This window comes from Rhinolophus hipposideros (genome assembly GCF_964194185.1).
Source record: "Rhinolophus hipposideros genome assembly, chromosome: 9".
In the NCBI taxonomy this organism is placed as follows: domain Eukaryota; kingdom Metazoa; phylum Chordata; class Mammalia; order Chiroptera; family Rhinolophidae; genus Rhinolophus; species Rhinolophus hipposideros.
The window spans coordinates 18,668,367-18,683,882 of NC_138055.1; the positions used below are offsets into that span (position 1 = coordinate 18,668,367).

The 15,516-nt window shown below is 32.2% G+C and overlaps 1 protein-coding gene across 1 annotated transcript in view; it reads right to left on the reverse strand.

The window, feature by feature from the left end:
- ACTR6 (actin related protein 6) overlaps window positions 1-15,236 on the reverse strand; it is a 27,862-nt gene extending 12,626 nt beyond the window's left edge. Inside the window, exons 1-9 of the mRNA XM_081059511.1 lie at window positions 15,061-15,236; window positions 13,077-13,194; window positions 12,497-12,565; window positions 11,501-11,624; window positions 10,228-10,363; window positions 10,081-10,137; window positions 6,451-6,549; window positions 6,279-6,357; window positions 1,291-1,462 (exon numbers count right to left, since the gene is read on the reverse strand). Of these exons, the coding sequence (XP_080915637.1) occupies window positions 1,291-1,462; window positions 6,279-6,357; window positions 6,451-6,549; window positions 10,081-10,137; window positions 10,228-10,363; window positions 11,501-11,624; window positions 12,497-12,565; window positions 13,077-13,194; window positions 15,061-15,128 (922 nt within the window). The 5' untranslated portion in view covers window positions 15,129-15,236. The remainder of the gene's footprint in view (window positions 1-1,290; window positions 1,463-6,278; window positions 6,358-6,450; window positions 6,550-10,080; window positions 10,138-10,227; window positions 10,364-11,500; window positions 11,625-12,496; window positions 12,566-13,076; window positions 13,195-15,060) is intronic.
- Window positions 15,237-15,516: the final 280 nt, after the last annotated feature.

Below are 15,516 nucleotides of genomic sequence, written 5' to 3' on the forward strand. Positions count from 1 at the left end.
TATAAATTTTTCATAACCATATAAATTATAATTTCTAAGATTTTGTAATCAGATTATAGTTTAGACAGACACATTAAACAGAAGTATGACCTCATAGATTTTTAAAAGAAAGGCTAAAGGGGTTGAACTAATCACTACTTATTATATTACACTGTAAGCTATATATAAATGAGTAACATCCTAGTAGCCGCCATTTAATCATTATAATTGTTCTTCCCTAAAATGGACAGGGTCTTTATATAGGCTGAGATTCTGAGCTAGTGTAAAAATAAAAAGGAGGTCCTTCATGACTTTTTAACTTGGGAGTCCAAATTTCCATGTTATCTCATTGAGACAGATATTTATGTAAGCACTATGCAATATTTACATTTGATAGGGAAAAATACTCATAATCTATAATAATATTTAAAGAAAATATTCTATACTCATTAGTTACATGAGGGCAAACATTAAGTGCCATATGGTTAGCCAGTATTAAAAGCCTACTAAGCACCACAGGGAAATTTATTGGTACAATAATTAGGTACTGGCCATCCCACATAATGCTTCTGTTCACAAAACAAGAAACAATTTCCCTTATATAGACATTGAGTGTCATGACATGACATTAAGGCAGTTTAGGACAATATGTTATATACCTCATGACTGTAAAATGTGAAATTAGTATGAAATATTAATATTAAAATAGTTGTGAAATAATTATATTAGGGTGATAGCATTATGTGACCTTCTTTTTCATTCTTTTTTTTCAATGGGAGGAAAAGATATTTTATGTGCTACATTTTTTCCAATGCCTAGACTGTCCCTTATTAACTAGGAAGACACTGAACATAATTTAGTTAAATGTTTCAGGAGAACCTAGACATCACTGGTAAGAGCCATACTTCAATCTCATTAAAATTAACTTCCTATAGATTAATCCAAATACAAGAGAAAGAACAAATGAGTCCCATCAACAGCTAAAAACCACTAAATTGCTAAGTATAAATTTCTATTCCGTGAAAATTTGTTAAAACTTTTTCTAAAATGGATATGGCAATTTAATACTCATGGAGAGATGAATTTATTCAAGTTTAAGTGGACCACAATGACTTTTGCTATGTCAAATTTATAATCTAGAACCAATAAAGTAAGAATTATTCAAATACATTATTGGATCTGGAAATCTCCACAAATAAAAGACTTGCCATTTGCTGAAATTATTTAAAAGAAACAGATGACTTCTCTATGGTTCAGAGAGCTTATGATATTTTAAAACTACCATTACTACTCAATATTTTACCTATGTACCTTCAGGTAAGTTCTGAATTGAATAGACAATAGCTTCTGGAATTCCCATTTCTTGAATGCCTATATCAGAAGGATTAAAGAGTATTTCTGGAACAGCAAATCTCTCGTTGGCCAGACGAAGAATTTGTTCCCCAGATTTATATTTTCCACTTAACACCATCTCTTCTCTTGGCTTAAAGAAAAATAAGATAAAATGTTTAAGCTACATTATCTAGCTCACATAACTGATAACATTTAGTAATATGTAATACTAATATATTAACCATGTTCTTGGAAGTTTCGGGATGCTCAGAAAAATGTGGCCTTCTCTCCTGTTGTCTAAACTATTAAAACAAATAATTACTGACTCTAATATACTATCCCCCTGGAGATAATCTGGCCTCATTCCACACATTTTAACACAGAAAGAAAGGAGAACTAAGGAGTGGGAACTTCATAATCTGCCTATAACAGTAGATTGATTCCAGATGCAATCTCTACTTGAAAATTGATTTCTCAATGATTTAGGCATTGGGCATTATCACTGGAATTCTCTTTTTTTTCCTGCTAACCCACCTATCTGTGAACTACGTTCCTGATGGGGCCAGAAAAAATAATCTTCTGCAACATCCCACATCATTAAAATAACGGTCCCTCTCAATTTTACTAAGAATCATCAGCTCTTCTAGATTCAGTTATAGACACTCACTTCATTTGACTCATATCATGCAATTTTCCTCCCATATCAGAGTATATCCCAATCCTTATATAAGTATAAAAATACTTAAAACATATGAAAAGAAATAGTAACTTATTAAAGAGTAATGTATACAAAGATTACTACAGATTCTTTAATATAATCAGTCATCTCCTCTCTGTTCAGATTTCAGCCTCCTCAGAGAGGCTTTTTTCTGATTCCCAAATAAAGGTCCCTCCATTCCTCTCTACTGTCACCCTGTATTATCCTTCATAGTCTATATTGTACGCCATCACATATCCACTACGCAGCATAGTACTGGTACACAGTAAGTATTCAATAAGCTCTTAAACAATGGCATGTAAGCAAATGATGTTTTTGTTATTTGGAAATTCCATGCTCAAAACCTTATTTTTAAATAAAAATATCCTAAAAATTGAACAATATTCACAATACTTTAGGAAGAACTATGAATCACTTTTGACTCAATTAAACTATTATTACACTAGCAAAAAATATTATTCTTTCACAGATAAAGTATTCTTTCTCAGGTAGAATGAAAAAATATTTCCTGCAGATTGGTGCAGCCGCTATGGAAGGCAGTGTGGAGGTTCCTCAAAAAATTACAAATAGAATTACCATATGACCCAGCAATCCCTCTCCTGGGTATCTACCCAAAGAATTTGAAATCATTTATCCATAAAGACACGTGTGCTCCAATGTTCATTGCAGCTTTGTTTATGGTGGCCAAGACATGGAAACAGTCAAAATGTCCTTCGATAGATGAATGGATAAAGAAGTTGTGATATATATACACAATGGAATACTATTCGGCGTTAAGGAAAGATGATATAGGAACATTGTGACAACAAGGATGGATCTTGAAAGTATAATGCTAAGCGAAATAAGTCAGACAGAAAAAGCAGAGAACCGTATGACTTCACTGATATGTGGTGTATAAACCAAAAACAACAAAAGAACAAGACAAACAAATGAGAAACAAAAACTCATAGACACAGACAATAGTTTAGTGGTTACCAGAGGGTAAGGGGGGGTGGGGGGAGGGAGATGAGGGTAAGGGAGATCAAATATATGGTGATGGAAAGAGAACTGACTCTGGGTGGTGAACACACAATGGGATTTATAGATGATGTAATACAGAATTGTACACCTGAAATTATGCAATTTCATTAACAATTGTCACCCCAATAAATAATTTTTTTAAAAAAAGAAGAAAAAAGAAAAAAAAATATTTCCTATAATTTTATAAATTCATTGAAAAGTGATACTGGCTTGAGTTGAAAGGACAGAACTCATTTTTTCAACACTCAAAATAACCTGAGACAAATGCAGACTTGGAGGTCCGTTGCCAAAAATTAGAGGTTATCTAGTCCATAGCTCTGATTTTATAGAAGAGGGTCATGCAACTTACCCAAGATCAAATATCTAACTAGAGAATAGAGCTAGAACTATATATCCTTATTGAATGTTAGCTCTAAAGCCATTAATTGTTAATACGTAATCTGAAACTACAAATAGTTGGCTTTTAAGAGTGCAATTCCAAAAAGGTTTTTGTTTTACACAGAGAAAAATGATGGAATTTATAAGGGCTTCTGGGAGTTGCTATTTTGGTCAATGTAGGCCATTGGTACTATGCAGCCATCATAAATTTCTTTCTGGTACCATGAAAGAAAGGATCAGTTTAAATTACAATGGCTCTGCAGAATGTGGTAGTCATTAATCATGAAGGCTATTTTCTCAATTTAGGTCAGTCAAGTGCATTACGCATTATACTTTATATTTTCTGATAAGAGATAAAACCAGAATTTCTATGCGTTGTAATCAGTGACAACATTATAGACCTTACTGTTATTGTTACTATCATCATTAGAAAATCAAGGTTGTAACTTTTTCCTAAGTATTTAAAAATATTCTTGGACAAACTATCAAGGTCCAAATGTTAACAATATTCGACATATAAAGGCTCTCAAACAAATATAATTATTTTTCATTGTATATATTGTTTTTCTAATTTCATAAATATTTATCAGCCGTTATCAAAGTTGTTATGTTAGTAGGCAACAATGAAAACAAGTTAATCACACATTAAATTCAAAATAATTCATCTTATGAGTAATCTTAACATGAACAAAGTATAACTTTCTAAATTTTAAAAATTATTAAAATATGCGTGATTTAACATGCATTGTGAATAAAGTATAAATGTTAACATTAATTGACAACGAAAAGGTTAAACCATTATTTTTGGAACAGACATTCAATGTAACATTCCATCATCTGGCAAAAGTCCATTCCAACTGACTCTGTCCACTTAACTGATATCAAAGTGTACAAGTAACAAGAAGTCTATACTGAGTTAAAGAAGCACTGTCCACAAGAAGATTCTGATCACAAGGCCAAAGGCCAATAAAAGAAATGTAAACAAAATAATGTGGTTTGTCTTTTTTCTCCAAAGATAATGAGTAAAACAATAATCAAGCGGAATAACCACACCTATATGCTGGCTCAGTAGATAAGGTGCAGGTTTGAAAAAACAAGGCTTATGATTTGGCAAGAAGGAAACTGGCAGTTTAGTAGATAATGTCCAATAAACTGACAGGTTGTCATTTGCAGGGTAGGAGAGAACTACATTTTAAAAAAGAAAAAGATTTCCTAACCCAGTTGACAGTCCAACCATCTGAAGGTGACTTTTTTTTTAAGATTAAGCCTAAGTTTTCAAACTCAGACACTATTTCCAGGGACAGGAACTGAGAACATGAATACTGATTGTTCTTCAAGTGGCCAGCTGATTCCAACGACCAGTCAGGCTTGGAGAAATTGGGAATCACTGAGACTTTACTCAGGGTCCACCCCTGTAGAAATATGGATTACTTTACATCCACCATTAACTCTACAGAGCGCTATAAACTGGCCTTCAGGTGTTTTACATCACTGGAGTGTTTTAATCAGCTATAATATATAAGGATGGTCAAATGTGCTTAATGAGAAAGCAGTTTGATATCCATCTGTTTGGAGTTTTCCTTGTCGTATAAAGGTAAGAACACATTCTATAACTTATGTAGGACTTGGGCTTCCAGTTTCCCTAGTTTATGTCCTCCATGCAACCTGATCCCATAATCTGTCCCAATTCCCTCCTCTAAAAGACAGCCCCAGTACTTCCACAAGGATCTACTTCTAAGGACACTGCAAGACGATTTCAATTTTATAAGACATCGGGTAGCCTACTCTGAATTCTGATTTGTATTTCACCTCAATAATCTAGCTGAAGTTTCTTTTTTTTAACATTTCGGGCATACAAAGCAGTATATAATTATATAAAACCCATGTATCTATCAACCAGTTTAATGCAGCTTTACAGATAAAGTAACACTCCCCTTTTAAAATTGATGTTATCATTCATATATATATATAGTTTTATACTGTTATTTCATACTTACATTCTTATATGTATTTCATACAAACATATATTCCTAAACATAATTTATTCTACATAGCCTGAAACTGTATATATATTTCTAAAACTTGCTTTTAGACATTATTATGTTTTAAATGTTTTAGACAGAAACATGTTTCTGAGACTTATCCATGGTGATCATGTAGCTCTACTTCATTTTCACTACTGCTTATTTTATAATATGAATATATGTTTATTTATTCTTCTTCCATTAGTGGATATTTAGACTCTTCCCAATTTTTTCACTCTTTTAAAGTATACTGCAGTGAAAATTACCATTAATGTCTCCTTGTGCAAATATGCTTCCATTTCTTACCAAAGATTTTTAACTTTCTCATCAACCCAGTAACTAGAAGGGCAAATTTCACATTTATCCAAACACAGAACTGATAGTTTCCTGACCTGATCAAACATAAGGAGAAATTACTTTATTTTGACATCCAAGATAAAATACTTCTCAACATTTTGAAAGCAGATTGGATGTTTCCCTTTGTGAGTATCGGTAATACTCACAACAGGCAAATAACCAACTTCTAACTGGATTTAAACTAATTCTTAAGTAAACAGCAAAGGGTTAACCATAACATAGATAATAATACTGTATATCTCCAGATCTGTCCATGTGCTATCATTTGATTAACAGTTCTTTTTCTAAATAACTTTAGTGAGATACTTGTATTTATTAATCATTTATGCACTTGTGCCTGGAGAAATGGCCACCAGGAGGGCAGTAGTCAATACTGTAACTCTGTAAGACCGTCTATCCCAGCTGCATGCTTTTCAAATCGGACTGAAGTGGTCACTTGAAGAAATACCATTGAGGATTTTTCTGATTACCTTACAAAAGCCCTTTTTAATTGTACTAAAGTCAGGCAAAACGTAATCTATCATTACTGTATTTTCTTCTCCTTTCAACCTGAAAAACAAAATACAGACATAAAATACTTTAACAACGTGTAACATTACCCAAGAATCAACTTCCCAATTGTTAGATTACCGTTATACATACTTGGCAATATCCATATCTCTATAAAAATCCTGAGACACATAGCATACATCTTCCTTTACTTGATTAATCACGTGTGTTTCATCCATAACATGTAGCTGCCTAAAGAGAAAGAAAAGTTATAACATTTAAAATGGAAAAATTTAAATGTAACTTACAATTATCATTGAAAACATTTTTTCTGGAATTAAATTTTGGGTAACTAATTTTTTTAAATGAATTCTTGAATGTGTAAAATATTTGTAACTTTAGGGAATATTCAGGTCCATTATCTTATGTAATCTCCACGTTGTCCCTGAGGCAAGTATTAGTCTAGTTTGCAGGAGGAAATTGAAAACAGAGGTCTTAAGTGGTAAGGTTTATCCAATTAAGGAGCAAAGTTTTTCCTCTAACCATTCTGAATAGAATCTTGCTTTAACTCTTTGCTCTTTCTTTTCTGATTATATAAGTATTAAGTATATAAGTATTAAGTATATAAGTATTAAGAGTAAGCACACAGAACCTGGCACAAAGTAGATGCTTAATAAATATTTGATGAGTGAATCAAAGAAAACACAGACTTAATGTAAAGGTTTTTAAAAAACAAACAAAAATGTGAGGTTATTTTCTTTGAATATTTTTCTCTGCACTTTGATTATGTACGTGTTTTCTTTTTACATTTTAGACTAAACATTATCTCATGAACATTTTCTTATGCTATTACATAGTCTTTAAAAATGACTCTGTACTGCCCTGTAATATTCAGAGGAGTCTATTAAAATATATTTATCAATATTCCTAACGTTGGAAGTTTAGAATAGGGAGGAAAAATACTTTTGTGTTTATAAACATGGACTTTGGAGTCAGAGACTTAGGTTTAATTGCAACTTAGCTTAGTTGCTTTACCTCTTTGGAACTCAGTATCTTCAACTCTAAAATGGTAATAAGATCACCGACTTAACATAGCTATAATAAGCACAGGATTCTAATCATACATTTAAAGTGTTTAGCATAGTCCCTGTACTCAATAAATAAAAAACATTATTATTGCTTCTATCTTTTTGCTTCATATATACCATATTCTGCTTTTTCTTAGGTGCACAATAGTACCAATGAGAAGGAAAAATGCTAATTAAACTGTGACAATTCTAACTTACCAATGATTGGAAGATTCATCTCAATTTCAGATGTTAAAATGTAAAAAAAGTACAACTCAGAATCAATGAAATATAGGTTTTGTGTCTGTAACTCTGGTTATCTCATTATTTATTCATACTCTAGGACACAGAATATGAAATACTTTTAGTCTTTTGGTATACTGCCAAATCATTTACCAGAAAAGTTTTTCCAAGTTATGCTTTGATCAGCAGCAAATAAGAGTGTCCATATCACAAATCTACAAAGTCATCTTTTGAAAAAGATTCTATTAATCTGGATTGTACAAAATGGTATTTTAATTTGCATTTCTTTACTAAGTGTCATGAGAAAGAGGAATTCTTATGTTTTGTTAATTCATGTATCCCAACCTGCTAAACAAATGCTTAATATTTGAATTGAATCTAATTACTATAGGTGTTTAACATTTTTTTATGTCCTAGAATTACCCATATTTATCCTTTGACTGCATGTAACTCTCTAATAATCTATCTTTGCCACTGACCATTTGTTTTCTGAGAATTATCTAACCATTTTATACCAGGGTAGTTTCTAATAAATTATTTTTTCAAGTTTATGTTTACTTTAGTTTTGTTTACAAAGGCTTTTGACATACATAAGTTTTACATTTTTTATGTACTTAAGCACAAAGGCTGGCAAAATCTATCTTGTTGGCGGTCAGTCGTTTTTCCAGACTAACAAGGAACAAAAGGGAAGTTACAGTGATGGTAATATTCTGTTAGAACTGTGTCCTGGTTACTTGGGTATATTCACTGAGTTGTACACTTGTACACTCAAAGACTATAAACTTTTCCATATATATACATATATATATGTATATATATATATATGTGTGTGTGTGTGTGTGTTTTACTTCTATAAAAGTTTATTTTTTAAAAAGTTGTATGTAGGAAAAATATATCCTTTCTTATTTCTGCTATTGTTTTTATGCTTAGCCAACTCAGTTAAATATTTTCTTGTTGTGGTTTTCTTTTTATATGTAAGTCTTAAATTCACTTGAACTTTAGTGTATGAGGCAAAGTAAAATTTTAATTTTTCTACAAAGAGCGAACTTTCCCTGTATTCTTTCCTGAATAATTAACCCCCTCCTCATCGGCTTCTGATGCTTTCTTTAGTATATACTGTTTTTTTTTTAACATATAATGTTTGATCCAGGATTAACTATTCGGTTTCACTGATCAGTGAATCTGCATGCATCACCTTAATTTAATTACTACAATTTAAAACGTTTTATCACCTACTACAGAAAGTCTCCTTTCACTATTGTTCTTTTCCATACATATTTCTAGGTATCCTTTCCAGCTTATTCTCTTCAAGTTCAACTTCAACAGCCTTGCTTTTCAAAATATATAAAGTTTTTTCCATTCAGCACGGAGGAATGATTAAATGTACAGGCTCTGGACTCAAACTGCCTGGGTTTTGGTTAATGTTCCCATCTGTCTCAACCTTCCAATTTGCTGCTTCCAATCTAAGAAATATCCAGTATACAGAGCTCTGTGTAACATTCTTGCAACTTCCTGAGTCTATAATTACGTCAGAATAAAAAGTTTTTTAAAAATGTCCTACAGCTGGGTGGATGACTCGAGATAATGGGAGTGGGTTTCTTTGGAGATAATGAAAATGTTCTAAAATTGATTGTAGTAATAGATGCATATACTAAAAACCAATGAAACTGTACACTGTAAATGGGTGACTTGCACAATATGTGAATTACATCTCAATAAAGCTGGTAAAAAAAAGGGTAATGTTACAACTGACAGAAGAAAGAAGGTAAAGGAGGGAGGACAGGCAGAAAGAAATGAAGATTCACTCAGTTTCTCATGTTACATAGAGGGGAGCTAAGAAATATGGACAGTATTATACCGGCCAAAGTTAATTTAGCAAGAAATTGAGATTTAAGAATTCTATTTACGTTTTTAAACACAGAAAATTTAAAATAACAGCATAAATAAAATTTAGGAGGCAGGAAAAAAGTTAGGAGGTGGATAAGTATACTAATTCCTCATTTTAAAACAGTGGACAAATAATATTAGTTATTCTAGAACCAAAAATATCAATATATTAAGGTTTATAGAAATTAAAAAATAAAGGTTAAGGCAGTTCAAATAGTATACTGACATAAGAAATGGAAAGAGAAGGCAGATTTATTTTCCTTTCAGATCCTTATTTCCTTACACACATTTTTAATTTGCTCTACAATTTACATGTACAACATTTATAATTTTATAATACTATTAATATACTAACTCCCTAGAATTTGGAAATTTCTTTTTGGTAGATACTACCATTTTATATGCTAAACACCTTTTCAATTTGAATATCATTTGGATTTATATATGCTATATAGCTTTATGAGTAGTAACAGAATTACCACCTAAAGTTATAATTAAAGATGAGAAAAAATTTAAATTGCCTGAAAAAGTTCATTGCCAGCACCATATACTCAGAAAGAATCACAGTAAAGAATCACAGTATTACCGGTAAGATATGATCTCCTTCAGATGATTGGTTAAGAGTTTTCCTCCCACATTTATCCTAAAAATGGAGAATAGAAATTTGGTTCAGTTTATTACACATTTCCCAGTTGTATCATGAGAAAAAACATGAAAATTAAATGCAACTCACCGAATAATTGCTTCTTTTTTCTTTTTACTTCTACAATAAGGAACTATATGTGTAAAGGAATATCCACTATCTACAATGATACAGCATAATTCGGAAGGATTATCTCGAAAATATCTATGTGCACTGAGAGCACCAGCTATTAAAAAAAGATAAAGGCAAAAATTAAATAAAAGTATATTTAATTTACAGCAATAAAGGTAGCAAACTAAGGCAAGCACAACAAAACTTTATAAGAAAAATGTTAATTATACGCATATGCATAATTCTGTCACAAGTTCTTGGCAGTACTTAAACTTTAAAACATCACTGTTGTGGTAAATCTAAATTTGTGCTCAAATTTTTAAGGTAAATATTAATTTCAAAGCTTATAATTATTTTAACAGCAGATAATTTTACTGAGTATTTATTACATGCCGGGCACTATTCTAAACTCCATGAGCATGTGTGTTTTAATCCTCAGAACAACCCCATTTTACAGAAACTGAAGCACAGAGAAGTTAAAGAATATGCCCAAAGCCACACAATTAGAAAGTAACAGAGCCAGGATTCAAACTTAGGCAGTGTGACTCTAGGCCAGGGCTTCTCAACCTTATAATTTTTGACATTTTGGGCCAGATAATTCCTTCTTTTGGGGCTGGCCTGTGCATCGTAAGATGTTTAGCAGCATCTGTGTCCTCCACCCACTAGATGACAGTACACCCTCCCAACTGTGACAACCAAAAAAACGTCTTCAGACATTGCCAAAAGTCCCCCCAGGAGCAAAACCACCCTTGGTTGAGAACACTGTTCTAGGATTGTGCTCTTAGCTATTACACTACATTGTTTCTCATATAGACTTAAATTTCTCAAGCTAAATATCTGAATACTTTCATTGTACAGCCATGTAATGTAATTCTAACCTTTAATAAACTTACTTGTGAATGATACTTATAGATTCTTTTTCCTGATGTTGGCAGCCTCAACTATTAACATTATTTCAATGAATAATAACAATAGCAAACACATCAGTCACAGAAAAGATAGCTACCCCAGAAACAATAATGCTTAAGAGATTAGAAATATGTGGTTAGTAACTTCATTAGGGAGAAATATCATATTAGTAAAAAGATAAAGTGAGCGAAATCTCTAAGCGTTCATCTAGTTTTTAAATTCCATGTTTTATTTCCTTCAAATCTAAAAGAATGTCACCCAATATTCTTGGATTTTAACTGTATCTTTATCCTATCATATCCATATTCACATAACTCAATTTCAATCAAAACTTTTAACTCACCATTTACTCTTAATACTGCTTGGAACTGGTATTCTTCAAATAAGATTTCATTCATTGATTCTTGAATTGAAGTGAAATTAAAATATGGTTCTGTGATAATAATATTAGTATCTAAAAAATCAACCTATGAGAAAAAAACCCCATAAGTTTTATAACTTTGTGATTATAATTATGAACACTTGTTTTACATATATAAACAAACTTATTTAATCCTCAGAATAATCCAATCACAACAGGAGACAGATCTGATGATACCCATTTTATAGGTGAGCAAACAGAAGGACAGAAGAACTGAGTAAGTTATCAAGATTCATATAACTAGTTAGTAACGTAGCTAGGATTTGAACCCTGGGGTCTGGTTACAGAATTCATGTAGTTTAACTATTATTCAATTTAACTCTCTTAATGGTAGCATTAATAAAATGGTACTATCAAATTGTTTAAAGATAATTATGCAAAAGTAATAATGACTGATATAACTACAACCATTGGGGCTGTTGTCATTTTGTTTTTAAAAGTTAAAAGGCGAGAAGCTTGAGGATATTTAATGTTTACATAATTCTCTCTCACATATTAAGAAGCATTAAAATTTGCACATTCTCTCAGTATATCTAAAATCACACAACAGACATTGAAGTACAAATTTTTCATATTATAATATTCATACATTTAGATATGCAGGCAAAAATATTTTATTGTGAAAATAAAAACGAGACATTGAATTGTTCGAATAATAGAAATCTGAAGTAAAAGTTTAATTTTGAATTACACACAGACTATTTTTTCTCAATCCCAAATTCCACTTCAAAATGGAAATTCTATTCACTTGGACTTATTTAATATTTTGAAAATCACAGCTAGGCTCAGTATACGAAGTAACTTAAATACATACCTGAAACATATTTAGAAGTTTACCAATCTTAAAATATAACTTCTAATTTTTCGTTTGAATAAAACATGGAAATAGAAATTTGAATTCATACTCCAATTTGTTACCTGATACATTTCTTTTCCAAAAAGGTAATCCCAAACTTGTCTTTGAACATCCCAATTCACCAAGTAACCCTAAAACAAGTTGTTATAAATTTAATTATTAAAAGTATTTGAACAATTTAAAAAATCATATTAATATATCCTAAATCACTGACTCTGTCTCTTTATGGTTACTTTCACCAGTCTAATGCTATTTGAATTTCAAACCAATTGTTTCCTTCCTTTTAAAAGTTCAAAGAATTACAAATTAACAATAACCAAAATGTCAAAGGAACAAAAGACACCAGTATGGGGAGATGTCTCTCTATATTTATTTTCTTTAATGTATTTATCTCATTTAGCTTTAACACAAACAAGTAAAATTCAGTACCCATACCCACAATCAGTAACTAAATCATGGTCATTTATTTTTAACAAGACAATGTCAAGTTTTGGTTTTAATAAGATCTTATTTAAAATTTAAAATAACCTTTTCTTAAAGATCTAAAAAATATTTCCATACATACAAATTCTTATACATACATTTGAAAATTATCCTTAAATTCAGGTCTATAATGCTAGAAATGATATATAATTGAATTACCTTCTGAAAAGGAAGGATGTAAAAGAGTCCAGAAGGGTCCTTTATTTCATCAATCTGGTTAGCAGTAAAAGTTTTAAGACGTGCTGTTTTTGACCTGAACTGACAGTTAGGAATAACCCTAGAAACAAAGAAACAAATAATATAATATAAAAAAATAACATAACTAAATACTTAGTTGCTAAAAATATGTTTATTTGACCACCACCTTGGATGCCAAAAAATATCCAAAACCAGTGTTTCTCATTCTGTCTTTAAATAATTTTTAAAAAGCCTTTTTTTTTTTTTAAGGTTCTAGTATGCAACACGAGGTTCTATACTAGACCCTTTATCTTTCTCAAATAATCTTCAAGAAATCTTTATCGGTGGGTATTGGTTCTGCCACCACACAGATTAGAGTGGAACTTAGGTAAAGTTTCTGGTCTTTCTGGCTTTAATTCAGAAATTCTTCTTTTTTTTAAAGATCTTTGTTAAAATATAGCTAACATACAATATTATATTAGTTACAGGTATACCCCATAGTTATTCAACATTTGTATACCTAAAGAAATGATCACCATGATAAATCCAGCAACCATTTAACACCATACCATGCTATCACAATATTATTGACTATATTCCCTACGCTGTATCTTACATCTCTACGACTTATTTATTTTATTCCTGGAAATTTGAACTTATTTCCTTTTACCCTTCCCCTCCTTTTTAAATTTTTCAATTACACTTGACATTCATTATTTTATATTAATTTCAGGTGTACAACATAGTGGTTTGACCAATTCAGAAATTCTTAATACCATTCTGGTAAAAATAAAAATCACAAGTTCAAAATTCTGGCCATAAAATTAAGTTTCCATTAAGTCAAACATCTGCAATCAGCAAGATGCTATAGGATACAGAAGTAGGAAGTAGTTTTAAATATGGTTGCTGTCCGCCAAGAACTCACAACCTGTTTAGGAAGACAAACTAGAGCCATTATCAATCATACTATATACGTGTACGTGTGTGGAGAGAGATAGGGTGGGGAGAAAGCATATTGATTTAATACTGTTCAAAACTATTTTGTACATGCTTAATTTACTATGTTGTCATTTTTTTCTATGTTTAAATATCCTGAGGATATGATTTTAAAAAGTGCATTGTAGTCAATCTTATGATTGTATCATAATTTTAAGCAATTTGTATTCTTATTTAGCTTGTTTCCTTTTTTTCTTTTTGCTACCATACACAATGTTTATAAATAATAGAGAGCTTCCCGTATTTACTCTTATGAAGCAACTTATTCCTTAGGTAACTGATAATAGAACTGCTGTGTCAAAGGATAACAATATACATTGATAAATGTTTTCTAGAAGACTGTAACAATTTACACTCCTAAGCAGTTCGACTGTCCTCTTAAAAAAAGAAGAGAGGAAGGAAAAGGAAAAAATTCTCTGTGAATGTAAGAAAAGCGTGTCTTTAAATTTGCTTATTCTTTATGCAAACATCTATTTTATGAACGCTATTGTAGCATTTAATTGACTCTATAATCAACCACGTCGGCCAATGATCACTTCGAAGGGCTTAGGCACAAGCCTTCAAAGTCTCCAGCCACTAAGACAGTGGTTTTTACATTTGGCGGAGGGGTGGGTGGGTGGGGGTGTCTGATGAAAGCTATAATCGCATCTCTAAGAAAACGTATATACAAACAAAATGTTGTCCACGATTCCTGAGGATTCATTAACTTTGTGTACAGACCTCTTTGTGAGGAACCGCTTCTCTAGAAGCCTATTTTAATTTCCTGTTACAAAACGAAACACACGTGCCACTTCCGGGGCCGCGAACCCCAAAATTAACCCCCACCACCTAGCTCCAACAAGAGCATCCCTTTGGCTTAGGTTGCGACCGCGTGGGGGCGTCCGCAGTGTACTGACGTCCCTAGATGAAGCGTAGTATGTGACACTACTAGGCGTATATGCCTTATCCTTCGGAGAAAACGCACACTTACGATACATTTTCGTGGCTGTAACCGATTTTGGCGTCGTAGGCTCCGTTATCCAGCACTAAGGTCGTCATTTTAGCACGAAACACGCCGTCCTAGCGTTCTCTTTCCGACACTTCTGCTCACAATTTTTCCGGCACTCTATGGTTTGCATGGGCGGAGCTTAAGGACGCGCTTCCGGTCTCCCTTAGCAACGGCAGACGCCGGAAGCCAGAGGTTGCGCCGCCGCCTGGCCTATCCGCGAGAGTCGTGCTGTGCTTCCAAGCGTAAGTGGTTTCTGTCGTGGTGAGATGCTAGAGTAGTAGTACTTTTTCACCCATTGTGTATTTGTCCTTTACTTCACATAATGACTCGCTCCGGCAACTTTCTTCTAACCTCTGCAGCCTGTGTGTGTGTGTGTGTTCGAAGTATTGGTCAGACCGTGACATTTATGGAGAATAAAGTGCAAATCCAAAGGCAGCA